The sequence below is a fragment of the Siphateles boraxobius genome, unplaced genomic scaffold (genome assembly GCF_051911475.1).
Source record: "Siphateles boraxobius isolate OS27281-9 unplaced genomic scaffold, OSU_SipBor_1 1, whole genome shotgun sequence".
NCBI classification, from domain to species: Eukaryota; Metazoa; Chordata; class Actinopteri; order Cypriniformes; family Leuciscidae; genus Siphateles; species Siphateles boraxobius.
Window position 1 is genome coordinate 12,706,401 of NW_027508699.1, and position 27,746 is coordinate 12,734,146.

Sequence of the window (27,746 nt, forward strand, 5' to 3'; positions counted from 1 at the left end):
TAATTACTATCTGTGGTTCTATATGGGCTGTGGCAATAATTTTGAATAATAATAGCTCGCAGAAACATATGGGAAAAAAGAACTATGAACTAGTTCAGAATTTTGAAGTATGAACTATGAACTGAACTAGTTCATTTAAAAATTTGTGAACTGAACTTTGAACTAGTTCATGTAGAAAGGGAACTTTCCCAACACTGACTGGACAGGCCAAGACAACAAGTAATACAAGCAAAATAAAACTGCTAATGAGACTAGAGAAAAATAAAGAAATAAAACAGGATCTTAAAAAAAACATCAATATATAAATAACTGAAACTTACAAAAAGAAATAAAACAAGACAGCTACCTTGTAGGGAACTAAAAAGAAAAGATTAGATAATAATCAAATAAAAAACAAGTGAGAAACCAAAAATAAAACTTGGAAGAACTAGATCAAGATAAAGACTAGACTTAAAATCAGGAACAAAGGGAAAAAACTGGATAAAAAAAATCAAAACAAACACAAAACTAGAACTGACAGAGAAACTAAAACTAGCACTGCCACTGACTGACAAGAAGCAAGAATGCATGCACACAATGAATGCAGACAACACATAAAACAAACCAGCAAAGACATGAGGGAAAGAGGCACAATATAAAGAGACCAGAGCACATGAGGATCAGGTGAGCACAATTAGTGAAAGGAGGACTAGCTGTGGACTAAACAAGGGGGCGTGGTAGTGGGAAACAAGGAGGTGGGATAAGAGGAGCAAATGGCCAACACAAACAAAGACAAAGCCATGTGCTCAGGCACAAAACAAACAAAGAAACATTGAACAGAGACAAGATTGACAAGACTGTCAGGACAGAACCCTGACAGTTCAGAGATGGCCCAATGATTTTTGGCTCCAGGCTGTCACCAGAAATTCTTCTCAGTTTTAGTCCCAGGTGGACACTGTTTTAAAACAGTTAAGATCGTTTAGCCAGACTTTTGACCTGCGGCACAAAGTCTGGTCCTCATCGCAGACTATTATGGCCAAGAACCGCCACATGACAGGTAGAAAAACGTCCAAACAACTACTTATTTTTTCTGTACCATTTGGGGTGGGTTTATTTCAAATAGATTATACCTCAATAATACATCTGTATGGAAGAAATTGGGTGCAGGAATCTCAGTGAATGCTTGAAATCAAAGCAGAATATAGATTTTAGTTCTGGTTAAATTATGAAATACCTACACGTCTTGATTCCTTAAAGTTGTATTGCTGTCAGGGATGAGCTACTGAGGCTGAGACTAGCTTGTGTCTGGTTCATGCAATTTGTGTAGTTCAATTTCATTTTGAAACGTATTAGAAGGCAATTGATTATTTGTTGCAATTTCATTTATATGGTACATAGTAGATTTCATGGCGGAGCAACAGTTTGAAGAGAATCTTGCTATGGTGGTCTAAAAAACAGTGGCACAGACATTTGCCCATTAAGTGCTAAGAGCATGCTTTCTGTTCATAGCATGACTTGTTATCTTCGTGGATGAAAAGATACCTTAGCACCAATGGCTATATTCCCTTAAAAACTCCTCTACTCGCTTCAAGAGGTCCATCAAGTTTGATCTAAATTAATATTTTTCAGACAATAGCCTCCTCATGAATTAAATCATTGTTTCAGCGAAGGTCATATTGGATTGATGTTCTGAGGAAAATAAGCTGGGTATGATATTCAATTATAACGTCATTCGGCTTTCCATTGTTCATTGTCCTTTGTCTTCCTTGCTGGCTTCCCATCCAAAAATTAAAAAGACCGTCACTCAATGCTCAGTCCCCAAACTTTGATTTACATGCAGCTAGTTTGGATGAGAAATGTCTATTGTGAAAATTTCTGGCAAAATGCTTCCCCACAATCTATTAGAAATCACTTTTTTTTTTTTCTCAGTGAAGCATGAATGCCCCAATGAGATATTCTGTGTATGTGCACACACTAGCACTGACACTTATTTGAATATTTATGTGGAGGAACAGGTCAGATTGCAGATAATTTAGGAGACTGCATGCGGCTCGATCTCTTATGCCAAGTCAGCTCGGCTCTCAGGTGCCTCAGGTGTTTTCCCATGAATACTAACAGCGTTCTTCTGGAAACCTGCCAGCCACAGGAAAACACAATGAAATTACAATGTGTGCAGGATGCACAGAGCGTCATACAGATGAAATTTGATAACACAGGACAATATTGTGTGCTATCCTACAGTACCTAGACTAAAACTTCATGTCTTCATGTCAACTCACTTATTTTCTGAATGTCATAACTCCTAAGTTGCAGGTTTTTATTTAAAAAAAATTTGTACCACTGTTGTTTTGTCTGCTGTCTTTGTCCACTGACTTTACTGTTGCTTGTCTATTGTAAAGCGTCCTTGAGCTCTGGAAAGGCGCTATATAAATAAAACTTATTATTATTATTATTATGTCCAATGCTTTGGGATGATTTAAAATGGGACATGCAATCTCGTTTATTCTTTGAGACCTCCTCGTTCTGCTGAAGAATACGCAGGTGCATGTGATATGGCAGCTGCGATTACTGTGGTATGCTTGTCATCTTTAATTAACTGTAAGGCAGGAGCACTGTTGCTCATTTTTTTTTCTCTGTAGCCATGTCGAATCAATAGACACAGCACCCCAACCCCCCCCACACCTTTTGAGTTTATCCAATGTCCTTCACTACCAGTTTGCTGACATGTGGCTATCTTGGTAGCGAAGGCAGAATTAAGTCCTCTGTCATCAGTTTGCCACTCAGCCAGGTCAGTGGACAAACACCCCTGAGACTGAGGCTTGCTGACCTTATTGTGTGAAGCGAGTTGGCTGTTTCTCTTTCTCTGTGGAAACTAGTCCACAAATTGCCCAACACTGTGTCCTAACACTGTGTCTTAACCAGGCGCGATGAGACAAGCTTCAAATTAGTAAAGTAATTTTTCTATCCTGACTGAAAGAGAAATACTGCCCAAAGCAATAGACGTGGCCAATTAGGGCATGTTTGACAATTAAAAGTAGCAATTAAAATTTGCCATGTAGACCAACTTGACAAAAATAGGCTTCACGGTGGGAGGTTTTGCAGGGTACTTTCATGAAATCAGAAGTGCATTTTTGTGTTTTAGTCCATGTGTGTTTGCTTTGAGATTATCCAAATGCTAGTGTATTACTACAAGGTGACACAATTAACTTATCATATAAGTTAGCGTTTACACATTTAAGTTTTGGAATTCTCTTTCAGGAAAATAGGATAATTGCACAGACTTCTGTCAAGCTAAATATTCTCTAGATCAGTGGTTTCAATCAGAGGGCAAACAAACTTCCAAGGGGGCCTCAAGATAACTTAAAATTATTTAAAACAAGACAAAACAAGCATTAAAATAAGTGAAAACAACTTAAAATCAAGATATTTCTATTTAAATATTTCTAAGATATTTAAATATAAATCTTTCTAGTTGTGGGCAATTTGTGGGCCTTGAAGTCCAAAAGGTTGAGATCCACTGCTTTAGATGACTTAATATGATACTGAAATAGAAACAGATCTTTTCTTCTGTTTTGTGACATACAGCAGAGTGAAATTTGTCGATTGTCGAAAAAATAATTGTGGCGCGTATTCTTAGTTCAATCAATTAGTTGTTGATTGGATGGTGACAAATATGAAAAAATAGATGGGTGAATTTCCATTTCATGATGACTTGAACATCTTTCCAATCCGAAGGAGCCACTGTTGCTGTCATACAATGAATGATGCTGAGATACAGAGTAAAGAATATTGCGATATTACCTGTCCATTGGAGCCTACTATTTGTTTGATGGGAACCTCTGAAGCAATCATTTCTTCTTGGATTTCAACATGGCTGCCATGTTGTTTGGTCCGGACACTTCCCTTTCAAGCTTATTTCTTTCTTGTTCCATGATGCAGGACAAAACTCGAAAAAACAAAATATGTGATATGCCGTGTGATGTGCCGTGCCTGTGTAAGCTGAAAAGTACATTGCCTTATCATGTAAAGATAATTTAGGATTAGGGCACACCTTATCACCACCTGCTTTGTCAACTGTGTTATGTCTAGAGGCGTGCACTGTTGAGTCTATTTACATTATTTATTTTAAAACCATTGGTTGAGTTCAAAGATTGCTGTGTAGTCCTGCTTTAGATCTCCACCGCATCATGGCCATTTATCTGCAGGATTTGACAGATTATTTGGCTGTTGGTTCTTTATATGTACCATCTCAAACTCTCGCTAATATCTCCGAACTCTGCCCCATTCTCAGAGGGGCAAACAGAGTTCAGGAGTTAATAATAATTCTGCACATTATTTCATATTGCTCTCTATAAGGATAAAGAAATGGTGTAGACACAATGAAATTATGAAAAAGCTAGATTGTGTCAACTTTTTTGCTCTCTGATTTACAGTATAGTATCTGAAATATACCATATACTGTGTTTTTTTGCTTAGCTAATTTGGCCAGATGATGTAAATGCCAAATCATTTCAGCATGTTATCAAGGAAAGGCTGCACTCTGTCAGTTTTAATGTGTTTTAAATCAGGATGACCTCTTACTGTTGTTAGAATAGTGACACATTGCTGTAATTTGATAAATACCAGAATTGTATTGTTTTTTGGAAAACATTTTGACGCGATGACAGGGAAGGTTTTCTTTCTGTAACTTGCCTCACATCCATTAGTTCTCTGTTTAAAAAAAAATAATTAAACACAAGTCTAGCAAATAACGTGAGTTTGTAGCCGCAGAACTGCGACATGAGGACATGGAGTTTTCATTAGTCTGAGTTTTCCATGGCAGAAGGAGGCTGAAGAAGATTTCCACCAAAATGTTCCCGATTTCATATGACATGCACTGAAAGAAGAGTGTGGAGAGGGAGTCTTAAGCCTCTGTGCAGTCCTATTGACCTTAAGAACCACTTCTGCTGATGAAAGCATTACTCCTTCACTCCAGTGAATACCAGCCATCACATCACAAGATGGGGAAGATCAGCTTCCAAATGGGATAACGAAGAATAATTCATTTAGCCCATTACTTCCTTGACCTATAAAACATGTAGAGGACATCCCAAAATCTATTATAAAGAAAAGATGAAATTGACCCAAATTTTTTACTGCACTTTTTTTTTTAACGTAAAACGAGCAATTGCATTTTATGTTCATAACAATTAAGATCATAAGGATTATAATCATCATCTTGAATAACAGCCTTTCAGTATAAAAAAAGGACATTGATGATATCAGTTGGTAATTTGATACACTATATGATTTATATGATATGACCTTCTAATTAACAAGTTGAGCCATTGCAGTCATTTCTGTGAGGAAGAAACTTTAAGGTAATCTTAATGGTTCACCCAAAAATCTGATATTTTTAATGAAACCAGAAGGATTTATGTACCTCTATACATTACAATACATTACACCAAAACTTATTACACTTCAAAAAGTTCATAAGAAGATGGTAAATGTAATCCATGAATCAAGTCGTTTAATCCATGTCTTAGACGATCATGAATGGATTTAAATAAGGCTTTTATTCACATACTGTATTTAAACATTGATCAACCTGCATACAGAGTGCTCATTGTTTGACCAGCTCCATTCACATGGATTAATTTTATGATGACTTTAAGTTTATGTTCCGCCTTCTTGATGATATCACACGTCGGTAAAGACGCAAACAATCCTTTGTGGTGAAGCAATGTGTAGTCTGGCATTTTTTTTTGTCCACGACACTATAAGAATTTAGGAGTCAAAATCGCATAATCTGACACAGTGACTATCACAACAGACAAAAATATTGGAATGACATGAGGGTGAGTATGACACCCTAAATTATGACAATTTTCATTTTGGACTATGTTACGACATACAGTGCAATTGAAGAGAATTTAGTCCATTGGGCTTTTCTGTTCCATCATGTCCAATGTCGAAGAACTTGACTTTCCTGCATGAAATGTGAAATCTAAAATGTAAATGTAGCATAAACAATATAATAACTTTTAAAACCACTTTCTGTAACGTTTATTAATGCTTACCAGGTATGCTTGACCATTTTGTCCTCTTTAGGGTCGCATCTTGTGACATCATGTCCTCTCTTTGGTTCATTTAGATGTCTTTGGTCCATGTTATGTTCATATTTCAGTTAAACCGCACCAGAGTTCGTTTGAAAGTGGACAGAGACCCGTCTTTTTAGGGGTCTTGGTCCACTTTTTAGGTGCGCACCAGAGTTCAGATGGCAGCATTCACATTTATTTAAATTACTTTCTGAATAAAAATTTGCAATACTGTACACTGCCTAAAAATAGTAAACAAAATAGAACGTCATGTGCTGTCACATGACCTCCCTTCGTTTGTACATGACCTGATCATGTTTAATTTTTCAAGAGTGTCCAGAATATCATCTGCATGGGCGGCGCTAGGGAGGGGCTAGCAGATGCTTCAGCAAGAAAGACCAAAGCATCCCAATAGCACCCCCAAAAATAATTTCTGGATGCAATTATATTCAGGCTGTATTCTATGGAAGCCCTTGAACCGCATGGTGAAGAAGAAAAAAAGAAAACATATCTTGTTATTTTGAGATATTAAGTTGTTATTTCAACATAATATCTCGTAATTTTGACATATTAAGTCTTTATTTCGACATAAGTTGTTATTTCGACATAATATATATTATTTCGACATAAGTCGTTATTTCGACATATCTCGTTATTTCGACATATCTCGTTATTTCGACATAATATCTGTTATTTCGACATAATATCTGTTATTTCGACATAATAAGGGGACATTCTTCTAATCTAATTCATATTCTGGGCTCATCTGATTTTTTGTACATAGTATAGCCTACTTTATTATGATTTTATTATCATAATGATTAATAAATGCACACAATTATCCGTGAACTTGATAAATGTTGCAGATATGTTTTATTATGCACAAACAAATGCCTGTCAACTTATATGTGCAAAATTCAGAATTAAATGAATGTGCAGCAATTTATACAAATAGAGTCTGTAGGCCTACTATGCGTGTTGTAGCCATTAAATAAGCGCATTTAGTTTCATATTTGTTAAAATATTATAATGCTATTTTTATTTCCATCTATGTTGATTATGAAAAGTGAACAGCATGAGTAAGATAGAATGCGCAATATACATGGAGTGGGTCAGACCACTTCATTAAGTTTTGTTTTGTAGAAAGACTTTCTTTAAAGTGAATTTCTTTTTGTAAAAAAATTGTTTCTTAATTTTAATCAATTTTTCATCAACCAATTAACTGGATTTAATAAATAAGAAGCTAATATAGCAGACAATATAATCATGACATGTAGGCGCCGGTGCGGTCACTTGCATTTTCACGTGAACTGGAGCGGGTCTCATCATAAATTAACCGAAACTCAGCTTATGCCTCACAGATATAAGAAATATATCTATAGAAAGCTTGAAATCTCTTTAAGTGAAAGAATTCGAAACGAAAAGAAATAGGCTACTCTCTGATTATGTAATCCATTATGTGCAGTTCTCTCTATAGGCGCGTTCACTACGTAGATGGCGATCGTCAACTTCATCTTTGCAGCCGAGACTGACACAGAAAACACTAGTTTATTAATAAAAATCAATGCACACGTGTCACCGGATTTATAAATGCTTGCTTGTTGCATGCACACATATTATGTCGAAATAATGAGTTATGTTGAAATAACATTATTAATAATAATACATCTTTAAGAATATTTGATTGAATGCTGAATGTTGTGCTTGATCAATTTAATAAAATTAAAACTTTAATTGTGATAATTAAAATAATTGAATATTAAACGGTGAGTGGCGAAGTTTTGCTCATTTATTAATAGTATTTATATATAATATACTGTATATATATTATTGCGCAGCTCCCCCTGTCAATGATCTAGCACCCCTCAGCACCTGCGGTAAAAATTATCTGGCGCCGCCCCTGATCATCTGTATGTAAATTCATGTAAATTACCGGGATATTACTTAGGAATATATACGGGATATATTCCTATATACTGTAACAACCTTGAATTAATAACACTCATGAATAAAAGTATAAAGCAAGAAACATACAGGGAAGAAATTTTTGTTAAGTAGTTCACTGCACCTTTTTTAAATGACTGGGTGAAAGTGTTGCAAAAAATTCCAAAGTGTCGTTGGAATATCTTGTGACAGCCATCAGTTTCTGGAAGTGTATTTATCTATCAACATGAGGGTAATGGAAAATATACGCTACTCTCCAGAAGAGAAGTCACATGTGATGTGTGTGTGTGAGTGTATTAAGGCCTGACGGAGTGAATGATGAGAGTGTGACGCTTGATCCTGCGCTCTTGTCCCATGATGCACACCTGACTCTCTCCCATCACAGAGATCTTGTGATTTCCAACACACTCATGGAGTCAAGAAAGCTCTCAAAATCATTTAGAAATGCTCTATTCTGCAGTGACGCATAGATTGTTAGATGTATATGTATACTAGCATATTACTTTCTGAAAATAAAATGCGCATAACTGTATACTGTATGTATATAGCAAGAGTGTCCAGTTATCATCTGTATTTTGCAGTTATGATACAATTTTAAGTTGATCTCTTTTTTTTGCCGTTCTGATCATATCATGAGTCAAGAAAGATATGTTAAAAATTATGTCAGATATTGCTTTCATGCGTTTAATACATTGATTAGTCTCACTGGAAATTTTCAGTTAAATAATATATATATAATTTAAATGAAAATTTCCAGTATATATAAATTAGTGCTGGCAAGTCGATTAATCACGTTCCAACATATAAGTTTGCATTTACATAATATATATGTGTGTATATATATTATTACATTTATACAAATTTATTGTACTTATATAAAACTATATATATAGTGAAATATGGTAAAGTTTTTCATCTAGTATTTGTTATATTTCTGCTTTATTTGAATTGCTGAAAATAATTTTTTATAGTTTTTATTTAACAATAATAAATACTGATATGTAGTCATACATTTCATCCAGGTCAAGCTCTTTCTTTAGATTAGTGATGCCTTTAGGTTTCTATGGATCAATGAAGTATCTTCCATATCTCCTGCTTGTATTCTCACTCATGTGACCCCAAGCCCTTGCCCGAGCACTTCTAGAACTCTTTAGATCTGTAATCATATGAAAACAAGCCTCCAGGATTTTGTGGCCTCTTAACATTGAACTGTCTCCACCATTTGGGCAACCTTTGGAAAATATCTTCACTTTCTCTTTTAAGTTTTACTTCTCCAAAGTAACGTTTCCTGCTGTTCTCTCAGAGGGACTTTCCATCGATTGTGGGCATATCGTACAATAGTAGGGACTGGAATGTATGTGTGGGCGAACATATAAAAAGTTTTTTACGCAAAAGCACACTCAACGAGCTGTCACTGCAGTGACTCCCTTCACATTGTTTTCAGTGTGAAGTTTAACAAGGGCGGCTTGAAAAAAACCCTCATAAAACACTGTTTGCGCGGAGTGTGGCATGCGGTGTTTACTCATTTATACCTGAAATGTGCCTAGGTCTCATCAGGGGAGTACACAAAGGGACGAGGGAGTACAACACAAAAACGGCCTGGCTTGCATGCCTGTTAAATAAGAACTTGATGAGATGATGATTTTCCCTTGTGGTTTTGGCTCACATAGAAAACAACCAGAGGTTAATAGAGATACACAAATGTTATCCTTCCGAAAGGCTTGAGCAGTTTAAATGTAAGGAAGTCAGAGTTTTATTCTCAGCTGTGCTGTGTCTCTCACAGACTACATGGAAGGGAGGATGAGAGGAAATAGTTTTCTGGTGTTTTGGACTGAATAAAAGGAAATACTTCCTGTATATCAATTTAAAGTGATAGTTTACCCCGAAATGAACCTCCAACCTGGACGATTTTATTCCATGGAATACAAAAGGAGCTTAACAGAATGACCTGTCTCTGATTTTCATACTATGACAGTTAATAACAGCAAGGACTCTCCAGCTCCAAAAATTACAACAACAAAAAACACTAATGAAGTATCATAGGAACTGTCCAGAACTATTATGGTACGTTTACACGACAAACAGTGTACTAAAAGCGGAAAAGTTTTTCCTTTGCGTTTTTTACGTACAGACGACAATGTTGTCAAAACGGTCCCTGTTCACACGGGTCCACAAAAACAACTACAACCGCTGTATTCTGCTGCCAGGCCAGTAGTTGGCGTTGTCACTTTGTAAAGAAACACTACGCACCTATAAACTGAACACCTAATATGCATGTACATGATGTTACAGTTTTCACAAATATGCATTTTTGTAGTTTGCATGGAGACAATAATGGTTTCATATTCAAAAATGTGAACTTGTTACCTGTTTTCAAGGTTTAGATTTTCAGACTCCCAAAACACCATTTTGGTGTAAATGAACAACCAAAACGCATAAAAAGTTTTCAGTTTCTAATTGAAAACTGTTGTGTAAACGGCCCCTTTGTCTTAAGAAGCTGTCTGACCAAAATTGAACTCATCATTCACAAATAATCTCTTAAATCGCATTTGCATATATTTGTGACCAAATGTGTTATGTCAGACTCAGTTTTCATGTAAATTTTGAGACATACTAGAAAAGAAACTTTGATTCCACTGACAAAATCTAGTTTGAAGCATCTTGACATAAATGAGATTTCAGTTATATACTGTTCCTCACATGGCTTTGTCTTTTGGAAATCATGCTCTTTTTTCCTTTATGGAGCTTTTTGTAACAAGTAATAAGTAGCATGAACATTCTTTTTTTAACTTTTGTTCCACATAAGTAAAAGTCATATGGCACACCTGTATGAATCACTTTTTTTATTGAACATTTTCTAATATTCCTTTTTGCCAAAACCTGATAAATGTCTATTAAGCCCATCATAATGTTACTTTTCTACTTCTTTCTACTTCTAGAATACTTACGCTAGATATGAGGTATCTATGTAGTAATAGTCTCCAACACGCTGAGTTTTGTCCTCTGGAGAGGAACTACAGGAGGAACTCTCCCCCAGTTCAGCTGTATTGACTTCCTGTTAAACACAAAGATTCTGGTTCGGGATGTCTCTTCCCCTGTCCGCCCTGGTTGCCCACAGTCGTCATATTAGCGGACATCCTCTCTGCTCTGTGTTTAAAGACACTACACAGTCTGAGACTACAGACTAACATATGTGAGGAAATCACTAATGTGTCCTAAATGTTGGACAGATTCATGAGGTGAAGTGACCGTATGAGATTATATTTGACATATTTTGTTGGTGTGTGGCAGTATGGGTTAAAAATATGTATATGTAGACTCTGGAAGGCTCTGGAGCTCTTGAATTAAGTATGTTTATCTCTCCATCCCTATGGACTGCAGAGACCGCATTCTTACCACTAGGGGGCGGAAAGTGCAACACTTTAAACGGGCTTCCCTAAGACTTTACATACAGCATAAACTCTTATCAAGCCAGAGAACGTTGCTAACATTTCAAGAGAATACTTGCACTTCATACAGATCTCACTTTAAGATCATATACAAAAGATTTGACTACTTATTATTATTTGCAGCCTTGTAAGTGTGTGGAAATGTTGTAGACTTAGACATCGTAGAACTAAATGTTGGCGGTTTTCGTTTGATATTTAAAGTATTAATTTTGTATTCATGCAATTACTGTGGCTATAGTTGCATAAACTTTGCCTCTATGTTAAATGAATAGTTCACATAAAAAAGTTGTTTCAAACCTGTATGAATATCTTCTGCTGAACACAAAGGAAGATATTTTTAAGAATATCAGTAACCAAACAGTTGGCTTCCATAGTATTTTGTTTTCCTACTATGGAGGAAAAATGGAGTCCATCAACTGTTTGGTTACTGATATTCTTAAAAATATCTTTCTTTGTGTTCAGCAGAGGAAAGAAATTCATACAGGTTTGAAACAACTTGAGCGTGAGTAAATAATGACAGAATTTTCATTTTGAAGGGAACTTCCTTTAAGACTTTGGGCCCTATCTTGCACCCGGCGCAAATGACTTTGTACGCTGACGCATGTATCATTCCTATTTTGCACCCGCGCAAAGCGGACTTTTCCCTCCACAGACACACGTCGGTTAACTAAGAAATACACTTGCGCTCCCCGGGGCGGTTCAGCGCAAAGAGGAGGCGTGTTCCGGCGCAAACTTTCCCTCATGCTATTTTGCTGTTCTATAAAACAATTGCGCCACTGACCAGAAAAAAACTAGTCTAAAGTCTGTGGCGCGTTGCGCGTACATTCAGATGCTATTTTAAGCGCGCATGCTTGGCCATAATACAGAGTGTGAACAACGCATAAACTGTAGATGATTCTCTCATCTACACAAATGCATTTAACTTTTTGCAAATGATACATTATTATAAGGAAAAATATTAAAACACGAGGGAAATCATTGTTGTGTCCATGACGATGGGGAAAATAGGCATAAAGCTTACACATTTACCCAAATTATTATATGCATGTTTAACCGAAGCTAATTTGGGTGGGTTTGTCCCATCCCCAATGTCACTTCTCTTTCTTTTACTTCTGAAGCGCGCCTGGTAAATGCGCCGTTATAATAGTATTGCGCCATGGAACAAGCGCACCTCGTCCATCATGCTCTTAAAGGGAATGTGATATAAAGCTCTTATTGGTTTGTTTCCCGTTACTCCCAAACCACACCTATGAACAATGAAGCTACTTCAGACCAACCCCTTTTAGATTTGCGCCAGGCGCAAGAGGTATTTATCCCGCCGGGAAAATAGCAACAGCGCCGGGATCCGCCCACAAAGTTACTTGCGCTGTGCGCTTTGACACTTGCGTTTCAGATCGTTAAAATAGGGCCCTATGTCTTAAGAACTAGTCTGAGCAATAGCAGTTAGACAAGAGGTAATCAGGCCTACTTTTCTGATTCAAATTAGACCAAATCTACCTTTTATGTAACTGACTTGAAGATTTTTTTTTTGATGACTAACTTTTCAGACTAGTCTTCGCTGTCAATGCAACCGGCTAATGGTTTCATTTGATTGGTATCAGCCCTACCCATAGTGTCATATGTAAGGCTTTCTTTCAAATGTAAGGACCTGGCATAAAAAAATTGACACATACAATAATAGTAGTTTTACTACATTTGAGTAAAAAGGATTGAATAATAACCCCAAGAATTGAATCGAATTGTGAGATTCTAAATAATCCCACCCTTAATTACATTAACAGCTATGTTTTCTGCATGTGATTAGGCTATTTTGTTTAGGCTAAGTGTATCAGACGTTTTTGTAGAAACTATAATTACTTTTGATCTATTCACGAGGAGCCATTTAAGAAAGGTAAATTGATATCAAATGTGATTTTAAAAGTCTAGAGTCGACATTTTCTGCAGTAAAAGAAATGGTAATAGTGATGGATTAGCAAGCACCATGAATTATATGTTGTTCTAATTAAATTTCTCTCTCTCTCTCTCTCTCTCTCTCTCTCTCTCTCTCTCTCTCTCTCTCTCTCTCTCTCTCTCTCTCTCTCTCTCTCTCTCTCTCTCTCTCTCTCTCTCTCTCTCACCAGGAGGCATTTGTGGAGCTCTACAGCAGGCAGAGGGAATCAGTGTTTCGCAGCTCTTGGTCGTCAATAGTAACGGTCTTTGGTCTAGCCGCTCTCGGGGCCGTTGGCTTGACCATAGGAGCCTACCTTGCCCAGAAATGAGGAACCTTCCCCTCCTTCACTCGCTTGCCCTTTATCCCTTCAGTCAACCCCCTCCTCTTCTTTCCCCAGAAGACATCCATGTCCCAGGACTGCTCCTCTTCAAAGCTTTTCTCCCACTCTCTACAAGTCTTTCTTCTCTGCCTTCAAACACAAAGACAGAAAAGACAGGAAATGAATGCGCTGCCGACACATCATGAGAGGATGGCAGAGAAGATGAATAATGAGGTGAAACAGACATTGGCAGATGTGTCATTGGCAGAATTAGTTCAGATCTCAAAGTGAGTTTTAAGTGTAGCACATTAGATATTAGTGTATTTATACATAAAAATGATGGGAAAATGCAAAGGACAAGAAACGTCTGGAGGTTTTGAAGATCTGTGGTGATTGAAAGTATCTTTTGATGACACCAGCACTCTCCAAATGTCCTTTAACAGTCAGGTTGATCATAAGAGACAATCTGCACTAAACTACCATTGTTTGTCTTAGTTGTTTTTGTAGGATTAATTGTAGCTTCTCTTTTACTAATTTCAAGCTGACGTCTCTTGTGATATTGCCGCCACCCTAGTATCATAGAGTGTAAGAAAGAACCAGAAGAACTGTGAGGTGGAAAAGAGAGTAATGGCATGAGCGTTAAGACAGTGTCCCTCTAGACACTGGATTTTGATGAAATCTCCTGCTCACTGATTTCAAGAGGGAACAGCTGAAAAATGGATAGTGGGATGCCATCTTCTCTTTGTAGCAATAGCAACTTAAAGAGCTTTATTGAGGACTTAAAGGGGTCATCGGAAGGCCATATTCCACAATTTGGTATGACTCTTTATGGTCTTCATGTAAAGTTTGTAACATACTTTGGTTAAAATTCCTCAATGATTGTGTAAAACAACACCCTTTTTACCTCCTCAAAAACAGCTCTGTTCACAGCGACTTGTTTCGGTGCATGTCTCTTTAAATGATAATGAGAAACTGCTCACCCCACCCCTCTCTTCCATGGGGAGTGTCGAATGGCTGAGGGCAGAAATATGCTAATACAGGACAGTCGGTCAGTGTACGGATTCAGAGAATCCAAACGGCTTGATTATTAAGAGTGTTTAGACTCTTTGAGGGTAAAAAAAATCCAAAATTCAATTTTTTTCATTGTATGATGCTTGTGTCCACACACTGCAAAGACACATTTATATGCAAACACCATATAAAAGTGAAGTGCATCCGATGACCCCTTTAAGAAGGGTGTCCTTGAAGTGCTTGGGGGTCAGAAAGTAGTTTTCAGACTTTGAGAGAGCCTAGGTAAGATGCATTATTGACATGTTCGACAGATGCTTATGAGCTGGTCAAAAGACCTCTAGCTGTACAGTATGTGCATTGATGCTTTATTCTTCTTTAACACTCGTAACACTTTGTTAACACTCTAACTCCACTGTTGTCCACCAGTGTTCATTCATACACTGCAAGAAGCAGTTGGGTGGATCTGAAAACTATCAAGAGCAAGGCCAGGTCATATTTCACCCCCAAATCAAAAGAAAACATTTTTCAAATGTTTGGGGTCAGTGCAATTTTCTTTTTTCTAAAGAAATTAATACATTTATTCAGCAAGGATGCTTTAAATTGATCAAGTGACAGTAAAGACATTTATAACATGACAAAAGCTTTTTTTATTTCAAATAAATGCTGTTCTTTTGAACTTTCTATTCATCAGAAAATACTGAATAAATACACACACATATATGTATGTACAGGGCCTAAAATGAACTCTCGGCAAGCGCCGAATGAGAGTAAAAATCTGCGTTGGAGAGTATATGAAATGTCAATCGTCAATTGGCCGAAAACGTTTTTATGAATTCTAACAATGCAATGTTGTACGAACATGAACGTTAACAAACGTGAATGATGCTCGGGACAGTTGACAACCACTGCTGCATCATCACGAAAGTATAAGCCTTGCCTAGTTAAATATTCAAGCGTAAGAAGATGCGAAAGGGAACTCAATTCGATACTTGCATGGGACATTTAAATATTTAGAAATCCACATCTCAGACAGTGCACGAATACTAAATTGAGCTTTCTTTCACATCATCTTGCACTTGAATGGACAAACTCACACCAAATTATGTCAAAAATGCCTGTCTCCTTAAGTATCCTAGTAAACATAGTCGTTTATGGCTTAAGTGAACTTAAACAGTTGAGAAATAAAACTTATGTATAACAGTATATTGGATCCATGCATTCAGTCTTAAAGTGACAGCAGCCTAATATTCCTGCTGCTGTCTGCATTTTTTATGTTCATCCAACAACAAAGGACAAGAGTAGAAGTAAAAACACACACTGCTTTTGACTAAATAACTTTTGTTATTGTTAATAAGGATTAATCTAGGTTTAATTTATGAAGACTTTAAAGTGAAGACAGCCAAGACTATGCAGACTATATTTACATTTATAGCCTATTATAGCCTATTAGTTAGGCTAGTTGTTTTAGCTGTGGTATCAAAATTGGAAAAGATAATTGTGAGTATTCACTAGCATCTAAAATTTGGTGTCATTACTGTTTCTTGGCCAGTAAAAAAAAAGTTCTTATTACTGTAATGTAATTGTTTCAGTAAAGTTCATTTGTTATATTGCACACAAACATGAATTATTTGGGGTGAAATGTGACTGGGACATGTTTTCATGAAATTCTCCCAGTGGTCCAGACTTTTCATCACTATTATTATTATTTAATTTCATAAGCATCAGTCCAGGGATCAGTTGGGTCCAGTATAAACAAATGGAAATCTGCAGTTGAATTGCATTCTTTGTTCCTTGGATTTGGTGTTTACAGTTATATGTGCAATCATCCTGATGTTTGTTCCCAAAAACAGCATGCTCAAACACAATCCTGCTGCATGTTTAAAGGATTGCCATGCAGGAAATTAAAAGTTTAAGTGCAAAAACTGTGGACAAGATCAACTGTATACAGTGTGCGCAATGGAGCCAGCTTTGGTGCTTTTGCTTTGGGTTCACATGGAACCAAAATGAAACTTTGGAACAACAAAGGGACAAAACATACCAGGAAGGCGACGGTTATTCAATGTTTGCTTGCATTGATGTAGTATCGGAGGTCATGTGCTGCATCATTAACTATGATCTCCTCTACAGACAGTGGCACTGTATGGGGTGCTAATGTACTTTTGAGAAATGGGTGCCCTCTCCAGTAGATCTTACATCCTGAACCAGTCAATGTTACTTGTTATCTGCCTTTATGGATGTATGTTCATTTTACAATGTGATACTGTCTAAAATATACAGTATTTAATAGGTGGTTTATAGATAAATTTGGAAATCAACCATGTCCAGCAAAGCAGATGAACAGGCTACGTGTGTAAGAGGAACTTCTACTGACATGTCTAATGTATGGTCAACAACAACAAAACGTGTCTGAAAGGATAGAAGGTTTATATGTAAATCAAGTTAGCTTTCAAAAGGAACAGTTTATCTTAGTGTCATAAATTGATGCTGTTTGTCTCTAGTTTACAGCTGTGATTTTCCCTGACACTAACATTTGTTCCAATGTTTCTAACAGATAGATTTCATTCTTATTTCACCTTTATTTATTTTTAGGTACCTTAAAACAATCGTCCAACTGTAACTTCAAAAGATTATTTAGAGTTTATTTCATTTTTAGGCTTTAGATTCTCTGAGATATGGAGAGCATAAGTTTGATCCTAATTTGCTGAATTAATGCTGCTTAATGTAAAGATGATAAATTCTATAAATTATAATGTAATTTCCTGTTCTGTGTGACGATGTCATGAATATTAATACTTAATTTAATGTAGTCACTGTTTCTGTAGCGATATGGAAACTCATATTGAAGCTTTATTTTCCGTCTTACATCCTACCTAGAGGACATTAAAATGTATTCTGCTATTGTATCTTTATCAGCGAGAAGTCAATTTTAACATGTCAACATAACATCTTTGGAGAAAATTCATGAAACTTGGGTTGGAAATGTTACTAGAGAAGCAAATGTAAGATATTAAAATGATTTTTTCTTACAGTCGCACATAGGTTTTCTTGTAAACTTTTAACAATTTAATGAGCGTTGTTTAAAACAAGAAACAATTATGTGCTTCAGTATGCAAAGAGGTTTCAAATGTCTAATTTCAGATCATGGTTAAATTTTTTCATTATTTCATTAACTAAATCTGTTTATGCCTCATAAAGTAAATTCAGCTTTGTTTATCTTCACTAAAGATTTTATTAAAAGCGTCATGTTAAAATTGAGCTTTTGCTTGAGAAAATACTTCATGTCTTTGGAACATGCCTTTTAGTTGGATGTTTGGAAAGCTATGTAATTTATATAAATATAAATATATATAATATGTATAGTGTAAACTGACTTTTCTTTGCACTATTATATTTGAGTGCGCTGAAGAAATTTATATTAATCTATTAACGAAAGCATCATTCACTTGACCAAGGGTTCTCAAGCCTGGCCCTCGAGGTCCACTTTCCTGCAGAGTTTTGCTCCAACCCTAATCAAGCATACCTGAAGAAGCTAATCAATGTCTTCAGGATGAAGTGAATTTAAACCAGGGTGGATATAAAATCTGCAGGAAAGTGAATCTCGAGGATCAGACTTGAGAACCTATAGCACTAGACTGTACTGAACGTTAGGTGACATCTTTCATGAGCTCTCTCTGAGCAACACATACTTATAAACATTCATAAATAAAGGTGAAAAAGATCACAATGTGCAGTAGACACAAACTATATGTCTGTTTCTGATTGATCCTGTGTTGTGTTGTTGTTAACTTACACCTGGAGCAATTTCACTTTGAAGAAAAGCTGCTAAAGGCTACTTTATGTGATAGTGATGCACACACAAAGTCACCGTGTTGTTATGTATGATCATGTGTCACTGCTTGAATAAGCTACTAGAGTCTAGAGTCCTTCTGTTCCTGCCAAACAAATTAAGATTAAAATAAAACAAATTTAAGACGCCATTGCCTCCGTGAAATGACTGATTAATGTTGATATTTCTGTGAGGTGATTCAAACAAACATCAGAAGGCAGTGTGTTGCAGTCGGTTATTTACACGCAAATACCATTGGTACGATGTCCACGAGCACAGGGGGTGTTATTTGTTCACCGTGTCCCCTAAACTTCAAAGACACATCTCCAATCCCTCATCCCACTAAATGCCATGCGTGTAAAAATGACTCCCGCAGGCCAGTTTTCACTTCGCACTCAATCTCTCTCCTCACACGCTCTTTCTTTTTCGTCAGCTCATGGCGTTCTTCAAAAAGACACCACTGAACCTGTGAAAAGCATGAACGAATGGTGACTGAGAGTGTGCGCGAGAGAGAGTTCCCTGAGGACTGAATGAGTTCATCCCGCTTGAACCGCCCTCCGTCCCCATCTCTCTCTTTCTCTCCGTCTTCATGCATATGGAATTCACAACATGATTGGACTGGAAAAAGAATTGAAAATCAACGGCAGATGAGGGTGTGAGCGACATGCTATAGTTGTGTGCTAGTTTTTGGACTAGACTGTTCTGAAAAAATGTCAGAGAGCAGGGAATATGCTAAATGTAAAGAACAGAATGCGAATAAATGCTGACTATGCAATATTACGTTTAAAGGTAAAACATTATCTAATATTAATTTATTAATGTTAATTATTATTTGATGTTAATATTACAGTTTTTATTGATTGCTTATATACTATAACCAGCCAAAAATTTAAAAACCATAACAACATTTATCAAAAAGCACAATCATGTCCATAAACACTATTCCCCTTTTTTGACACATAAGGAGGTGGAGAAGGAGGAGGAGGAGGCAGAGGTGGTTGAGGAGATGGAGGAGGTGGTTGAGGTGGTGGAGGAGGAGGTGGAGGCGGAGGAGGTGGGATGGAGGATGTGGTTGAGGAGGCGGAGGAGGTGGTGGTTAAGGAGGCGGAGGAGGTGGTTGAGGAGGTGGAGGAGTAGGTGGAGGCGGAGGAGGTGGTGGTTGAGGAGGAGGAGAAGGTGGAGGTTGAGGAGGCGGAGGTGGTTGAGGAGGTGGAGGCGTAGGTGGTTGAGGAGGTGGAGGCGGAGGAGGTGGAGGAGGAGGTGGTGGTTGAGGAGGTGGAGGAGGAGGAGGAGGTGGTTTAGGAGGTGGAGGCGGAGGTGGTTGAGGAGGTGGAGGCGGAGGAGGTGTTTGAGGAGGAGGTGGTTGAGGAGTTGGAGGAGGAGCGGGAGGAGAAGGAGGTGGTTGAGGAGGAGGCGGAGGAGGTGGTGGTTGAGGAGGTGGTGGAGGAGGAAGGTGAAGGGCAAGGCCAAAGAGACAACCACTGCCACTATAGTTGCCCATGTCTTTGTCCATGGTATGACTATGAGGGAGGCTGGAAACGATACTCGGTTACTAACGTAACCTCGGTTCTCTCTAGAGAGGGAACGAGTATTGCGTAACTTTAGCTTACGCTACGGGAAAGATTCATCTTCTCGAGATATTGAAGCCAAAAAATTATCCTTAATTTTGTATTCATTGTCAACGCAGTGCAGCAGCTAGCAGATCTAGACCAGGCCATCTCGCGTGCTCATTGGCTGCCCTGCGGGCAACTGCTGCAGCCTACCAGTGAGCCCGGCGTGACGTCACCCCCAATGAAGGGCGCTCGCGCCTTCATAGCGTCACAGCCCGCCAGAATGAGTATGGCTTAGCGTATAAAAGTAGGGGCTGTAGGCTGACTTCCCTGGTTTTTCGTCGACTGAAGCGAAGTCGCTCGTGACGCGAGCACGGCCGGTTACGCAATATTCGTTGCCTCTCTAGAGAGAACCGAGGTTACGTTAGTAACCGAGTATCGTTCTCTTACGAGAGGTTCTCTCGTATTGCGTAAGTTTAGCTTACGCTACGGGAGCACTTTTTCAACACCGTGCGCGCCAAGCATCCACCATGAGACCCCGAACTTTCAGGGGAACCCCATAAGTGGAAAAAATAAGGTGGCCAGCCACGCGGGCTATCACTTGTACATAAGCACACATGGGGAATACAGAGCAGCGCGCTGGTCTGTATAGGCACATGGCACATACCCTACTAGTGCAGCTCAACCAGGAGAGTCACGTGAGAGTGATCTGAGCAGGAAGATCTGGGCAGAATACACCTCTCCTTCAAACTGACAAAAGTTTAGCCTGCAAGGCAGGAATTTCTAGGTTATAAAACCTGACAAAGGTAGACGGAGAGCTCCAGCCCGCCGCTACACATATGTCATGGATAGAAATCCCACTGGACCACGCCCACGACGAGGCCACGCCTCTCGTGGAATGAGCCCTGATGCCCAGAGGGCATTGCAGACCTTTTGACGCGTAAGCAGCTGCTATAGCGCCCACTATCCATCTGGACAGGCTCTGTTTCGAGGAGGCGAGACCCTTGGTGCGCCCACCAAACGAAACAAAAAGCTGTTCTGAACGCCTGAAGGAGGCGGAGCGCGTAATGTAAAATCTCAGCACCCTGACAGGGCAGAGGAGATTCACCTCACTTTCGCTGTCAGATGCTGGCAGAGCTGACGGCGAAATAACTTGCGCTCTGAATGGAGTGCCCATCACTTTAAGAACATAGCCATGTCTAGGTCTGGGGATGACTTTAGAGTCATTCGGCCCGAACTCAAGACACGACGCGCTGACAGACAGCGCATGCAGGTCCCCCACACGTTTTACTGACGACAGAAAGACGGTTTCCAGTGATAGATATTTCAACCCCACGGAATCTAGTGGTTCAAATGGAAAGGCTTTCAGGGCCTCGAGGACCAATGAAAGATCCCACATAGGAACCGACGGGGGGCGCGGCGGGTTCATCCTTCTAGCTCCTCTAAGGAAGCGGATGACCAACTCATCTCTTCCCAGTGACTGGCCGTGCGTTGATTATGCGAACGCTGCCACGGCCGCCACGTATACTTTGAGCGTGGATGGGGACCTCCCCTTATCCAACAGCTCTTGTAGAGAGGTGAGCAGATGCGCCACCCCGCATGTCCGTGGGTCGAGACCTCTGTCGGTGCACCATCTGGAGAACACCGACCATTTAGACACGTAGAGCCTTCTCGTGGAAGGACCTCTAGGCTGCGTGATCGTGTTCATCACTCCTTCTGGCAGGGCAACGAGTACCCGTTGATCAACCATGCGTGCAGAGACCAGCGCTCTGGATGGGGATGCCAGATCGCGCCGCGAGCCTGAGAGAGGAGATCTGCCCTCACCGGAATCGGCCACGGAGCTGTAAGTGACAGCCGTGCTAGTTCCGGGAACCAAATCTGGTTCTCCCAACGCGGGTCTATGAGGAGCACCGAGTGGCGCGTTTCCCTGATTCTCTTGATCACCTGGGGTAACAGAGAGACCGGAGGGAAAGCATATAGCGGGAGGCTGGGCCAAACCTGGGCCAGGGCGTCCTCGTCCTTCGAGAAGAATGTCGGGCATTGAGCGTTGTCTTTTGACGCAAATAGGTCGACTTCGCCTTGCCGAATAGGCGCCACAGCTTCTGGACCGTTTGGGGGTGCAGGGACCATTCCCCTGGGGGAACATTGTCCCTGGACAGTTTGTCTAGGCCGTCGTTCAAATGGCCAGGCACATGCGCCGCCCTCAGCGAACGCAGGTGCATCTGAGACCAAATAAGGAGGTGTTCCGTCAGATTGCAGAGATTTCTGGATCTGACACCAGCCTGACGGTTTACATAGGATACCACAGACATGTTTTCCGAGCGGACAAGAACATGTTGGTCCTGTATGAACGGGAGGAAGCTCTTCAGCGCGTTCTCGACCGCTATCATTTCCAGACAGTTTATGTGAAAACACTTCTCTTGGTCTGACCACTGGCCGAAGACCGGTCTGCCCTCGAAAAGCGCGCCCCAACCCGAGTTGGACGCGTGTGTCGAATGAATTTCCGATAAGAGATGGTTCCCATCATCACTCCCTGCTGGTACCAGTCGGCTACTAACCAGGGCTGCAGAGCCGCTATGCAGGTCTGAGTCACTCTGATTTTCTGGCCGCCAGAAACCCAGGCTCGGCGGGACGCGCGAGCATTCAACCAGCGTTGGAGTGGGCGCATGCGCAGTAGGTCCAGGTGAAGCACCGCTGCAGCTGATGCCATACAGCCCAACATCCTTTGAAATGTTTTCAAAGAGAGAAAGCTGCCCTTCTGGAAAGATGCGGCTGGGTGGCGAACACGGCGCGCGCGCTGTGTCGATAAACGAGCCGTCATGGTCACCGAGTCCAGTTCTATTCCTAAAAACGAAATTGACTGGCTGGGCAGTAATGAGCTCTTGGTCCAGTTTACCGTGAGACCCAAGCTCTCCAGGTGACTGAGAAGCACTGTTCTTTGAGATAGCAGTTCTGTCTCTGACTGTGCCAATATCAGCCAATCGTCCAGATAGTACATTATTCGCAGCCCCTGACTTCTCAGGGGGGCGAGCGCCACGTCCATGCACTTCGTAAATGTACGGGGTGCTAGGGACAGGCCGAACGTCAGGACAGTGTATTGATATACCTGACCGTCGAAGGCAAATCTCAAAAATTGGCTGTGACGGGGTATTGTCTGAATCTGAAAATAGGCATCCTTCAGATCTAGAGAAATAAACCAGTCCCTCGGGCGAACGTGCGCGAGGATTTTCCTGGTCGTAAGCATTTTGAACGTCTTTTCGCAAGCACTTTGTTCAAATGTCTCAGATCTAGGATAGGTCTGAAGGCTCCGTCCATCTTGGGTACGAGAAAATATCGTCTGTAAAAACCTGACTCGCTCAGAGAAGGCGGTACCTTTTCTATAGCCCCTTTGCACAGCAGCCTTGCTATTTCTGCGTGAAGTAGGGGTGCTACTTCCGCATTCACTATCGTCGCGGTCCGGGCTTGAAAGCGCGGGGGACGGCGAATGAATTGAAGTGTATAGCCCTGCTTTGATGTGCTCAGCACCCATTCTGAAATCCCTGGGATAGTTTCCCACGCAGCTATGCGAGCCGCTTTAGGGGGCGAATGGCCTCCGGGTTCAGATCGCCGCCATTTGCGGGCTTGTGAAACTGAACCGAAGCCAAAAGTGCGGCGCGCGCGCTCTCGGTTCTGGGCAATGGCTGCTCGGTGAAAGCCGAAACCGGCTGATTTATGTGAGATGTCCCAATCATAAGGGATGGAGAACATTTTTTTTTCACTTTTTGACGCGCGAGCAGCGCTCCGGGCGGAAAAGCTTCCTGTAAGCGTGAGCGCGTGTGCTTAAGTGTATTTGACGCCCCGATCATAATGGACGGGGAGCGTCTTATTAATGCCCTGCGTTTTGTGATAACACTTAAACGCGCGGGCGGAGCCCGGGTGGAGGTTTGTGTTAGCAAGTGTGAACGCTCTCTGGCGGGCACGAGACTTATTCATAACCTGCTTTTATGATCGTGTAACAGAGCGGGCAGATAGTGGGCACAGACCTGTGGACACATTTCTTACATTCAACACTCGAGCGGCTTTTCTGCGCTTTATGAGAGTGTGCTCTGTGAGTGACACGAGATTCGAAGTGCTTGTGTGTAGGGGTGAACACTGGGGCGTGGGCACTTCCACTACACTTAAAACACCGACGGCGTGAGCCGGACCAGACATTATACTCTTATTGAGATTTCTCTGGGTCGCCGTGAAAACGGCATTTGTGTGCAGGCGAGAGGGTGAACAAACCGGCTCGTTGGCTGCTAATAAATGAACCACTGCAGTAGCCTGTTTGAAGGGGACTGACAGGGAAATAAACTTTGACGGCGGCCTGGCCGCTGCGGGACACGCGCGTCTTTTCGGAGGCGATGTGTCTGTTAGTAAGCATGAGCGCTCGTGAGCGGGCACGTAACTTACATTCTTAACCTGACATGTATGAGGCTGTTCTGGCCGTGTGATAGAGCGGGCAGAAAATAGGCGTGAGCACAGAGTTGTGGGCACGTTTCCAACATCTAGCACTCGAGCGGCCTTTGCCAGCTTTATGAGAGTGGGCTCTACGGGAGACACGGGGGGTATCGTGTTTCTGTGTAAGGGTGAACACTGAGATTTGGGCACCTTTTCTACACTCAAGGCACCAACGGCGTGAGCCGGATAACCAGACATTATACTCACTTGAGATTTCTCTGGGCGCGCACAAGTAGTGGGCACGGGACCTACATGTGACACAGATGATGCCCATCCGGGTCATGCAGAGAGCTCGAGACGTAAAGAGAGCTGGCCGCACGGCGCTGTGGTTAAAGACTTCGATTTGAGCCCGCAGGGTCGACATCGGAAGTTCCTCGCAGTGCTCGCATCCTCCATCGAGAGGGCGAGGCTGCGTGTTCCTGGCCCAGGCAGAGAGCGCAGATGGGCGGACTCCAGCGCTGAGCGGCTCTGCACGAGCCATAGGAAGTGCGAGACATCTTGAAATACCTTGACGTCTCGCTGCTCTTTTAGGAAGTGTAGAACACAGAATACAGAGATAAAAGGATATGTCGTCGGATAGCGTAGCTCGCACGAATGGGTGAAGGTGGCGAAGACGGCCTGTTTCCTCAGCGCTGTCCTAAGCTGGCTGTTTCGCTTGTTCGACGGCGGCGGTGGCTTCTCTCAGATCCAGCGTTGCGAAGAGCTCGCTGAAGAGACAAAAAATCAGGGAAGTCAGCCTACTTTTATACGCTAAGCCACGACCATTCTGGCGGGCTGTGACACTATGAAGGCGCGGGCGCCCTTCATTGGGCGTGACGTCACGCCGGGCTCACTGGTAGGCTGCAGCAGTTGCCCGCAGGGCAGCCAATGAGCACGCGAGATGGCCTGCTCTAGGTCTGCTAGCTGCTACACTGCGTTGACAATGAATACAAAATTGAGGAAAAATTTTTGGCTTCAATATCTCGAGAAGATGAATCTTTCCCGTAGCGTAAGCTAAACTTACGCAATACGAGAGAACCTCTCGTAAGAGAACTTGAGTCGCTTCACCGTCGCCTCGATCATAAGAACCTTCATGGAGAAAAACAGGTACAGTAGATGTACTTCAGACTGCTCTCTACTGTAACTTTTGAGTGCAGTTCACTGTGCTGTTACAACACATACATGTACTGTAGCTGCTGCCCTACTACTGTAATAAAAATAAATGCATCAAATTGCCTCACATACAGATAGGGTTCTCTGAATAATTCCATTTTGTAAAAAGAATATGTTACAGTTACTAATCAGTACTTCTATTTTTCTAGGACACAGAGACGTTGAAATGGAATAAGCCTGTCAAATATTTCAGTTGATGCGTGCCAGCGGGGAACAGGCATGCAAGAAGTTTTTACCCCCGCTGCCTGGCTAGGGCCAATATAGCCTGTGATGTGGACGAGATTCTCTGGCCTGACCCAGACCAAAGACAGGATGCTGGGGCAGAGTATTTTTTTTTTTTTGGTGTATTATACTGGACAGTACATTAAGGAATGCCAATGTATCCATTGGTTGTGTCTTTTGTGTTAATAATGTGAAAAGGTTTGTGAAGGGGGGGAACCACAAGCAACATGACTTACCAGTTTTGGAAATGTTGTTTTGAATTTATTGCACCAGTGTGTAAGACTATGTTGTAGTGTGTGTGTTTGTGGGGGCTTGTGCGTGATGTCTGAGGGCAAAGTTTGGTTTTTCAGCAAGAGTGAATGGTTTTGAGTGTAGAGCTTCATTTTGACCTGAAAATAGGATGTTTGGGGAATTGGGTGAGACGTTATGGATTTGTGTTTACTGTTTTGAGAATACGAGGCATAGTTTCAAGAAATGTTTTTAAAGGAGGGGTATGTGATTCTCTTTTTTGTCCATTTTTTCAAAATAACTTGAAATCCTATTCCTAACCCACTTACAGCCAATGAGTTAGAAGCACTGAAATGAAAATGGCAGGACTTGAAAAACTCCAGCCAATCATTTCCAAGAGCACCTAGAATCATTAAACAGTAAGTTCGTCAATCAAACGGTAGTCCCCCAGCGCGCGTGACCCCCTTTGTGCGCATACTCAAAGCTCGTGACCCATGCGCATCTCGTCAGTAAAGCCGGTTCCATGATTAGTAGTGAATCTTCATTACAATCTCTCGCGCATCTGAATTTCGCTCGTGCATGAATGCGCGTCCATGTTATTCGAATGGGTGGAGTCAGGGCCAGCGTTGGAGGAAAGAAGGTAGGACCATTTGAATTGTGTATTTTCAAAATCTGCCGGTCGATTTCCAAATCACATACCCCACCTTTAAGCAATCGAGAAAAACTGTAATACAACTGACTAAGACTGCCTGACTTGGTGATATGGTGAACAAGTGATAACTGTAACTATCATGGAATATAAGATTTGGACCCCAGTATTCCTGTGTTCCAGTGTTCCTTCAGCTCAAACAGTATAGGTCAAGGTCATGGGTTTGATTCCCAGGGAGTGCATTTAAAAGAAAAAAAACAAATACATAAATATTAATGTCTTGACCAATTAACATCCAGGAAGGGAATTTAAATAATGACGTTGTAGCCGACAGCCTCATGGGCAGTGCTCCGACATTTAGCGCAATTGCGCTTTGGGCGACCCAAGTTTGAATACCGGCATGTGGTCTTCCTGATTTTTCATCCTCCACACTGAATCTGTATCTGAATAAAGGCAAAAAAAAAAAATTCTTTAAACAAAAAAAAGAGTCTGGAATCTGTTTTAAAAATTATAGAAGAGTAAAATTATTTGGTGAGAAATGGAATGGAAGAGAAATTCTGCACATACAAAGTTCTGTCATGAAAGTCTATATGGCTCAGAGTCAGACTAAGAGGTGCTTAACTCAATCTGCTTGCAATCACATCATCTCTATATGGCACAGCTGATTGGTTCCTGCTGTATCAGTAGCCAATGAGCTCACTGCTCATCCTTCAAATACTTGGGCAGCGTTTGCTGTAGCAGTTGCAGTGCGCTTTCAGAAACCCTCCACCTTCCCCAGCTCCACCTGTATAGATCTGCAATGGTTTAATAACATATTGCACAGCAGCAGCATGTCTTACTTTCTCACAACAGTGTATCGTGTATGTATTAGGATGAGCAAGTCCCGTAATGGTTCTACAGCAGCAGCAGCATAGCAGATCTATTCCGC

The 27,746-nt window shown here is 40.8% G+C and overlaps 1 protein-coding gene across 1 annotated transcript in view; it reads left to right on the plus strand.

The window, feature by feature from the left end:
* The window catches only part of bcl2b (BCL2 apoptosis regulator b), a 46,947-nt gene extending 28,980 nt beyond the window's left edge, over positions 1–17,967 (plus strand). Inside the window, exon 2 of the mRNA XM_077216151.1 lies at positions 13,573–17,967. Within this exon, the coding sequence (XP_077072266.1) occupies positions 13,573–13,710 (138 nt within the window). The 3' untranslated portion in view covers positions 13,711–17,967. The remainder of the gene's footprint in view (positions 1–13,572) is intronic.
* Positions 17,968–27,746: the final 9,779 nt, after the last annotated feature.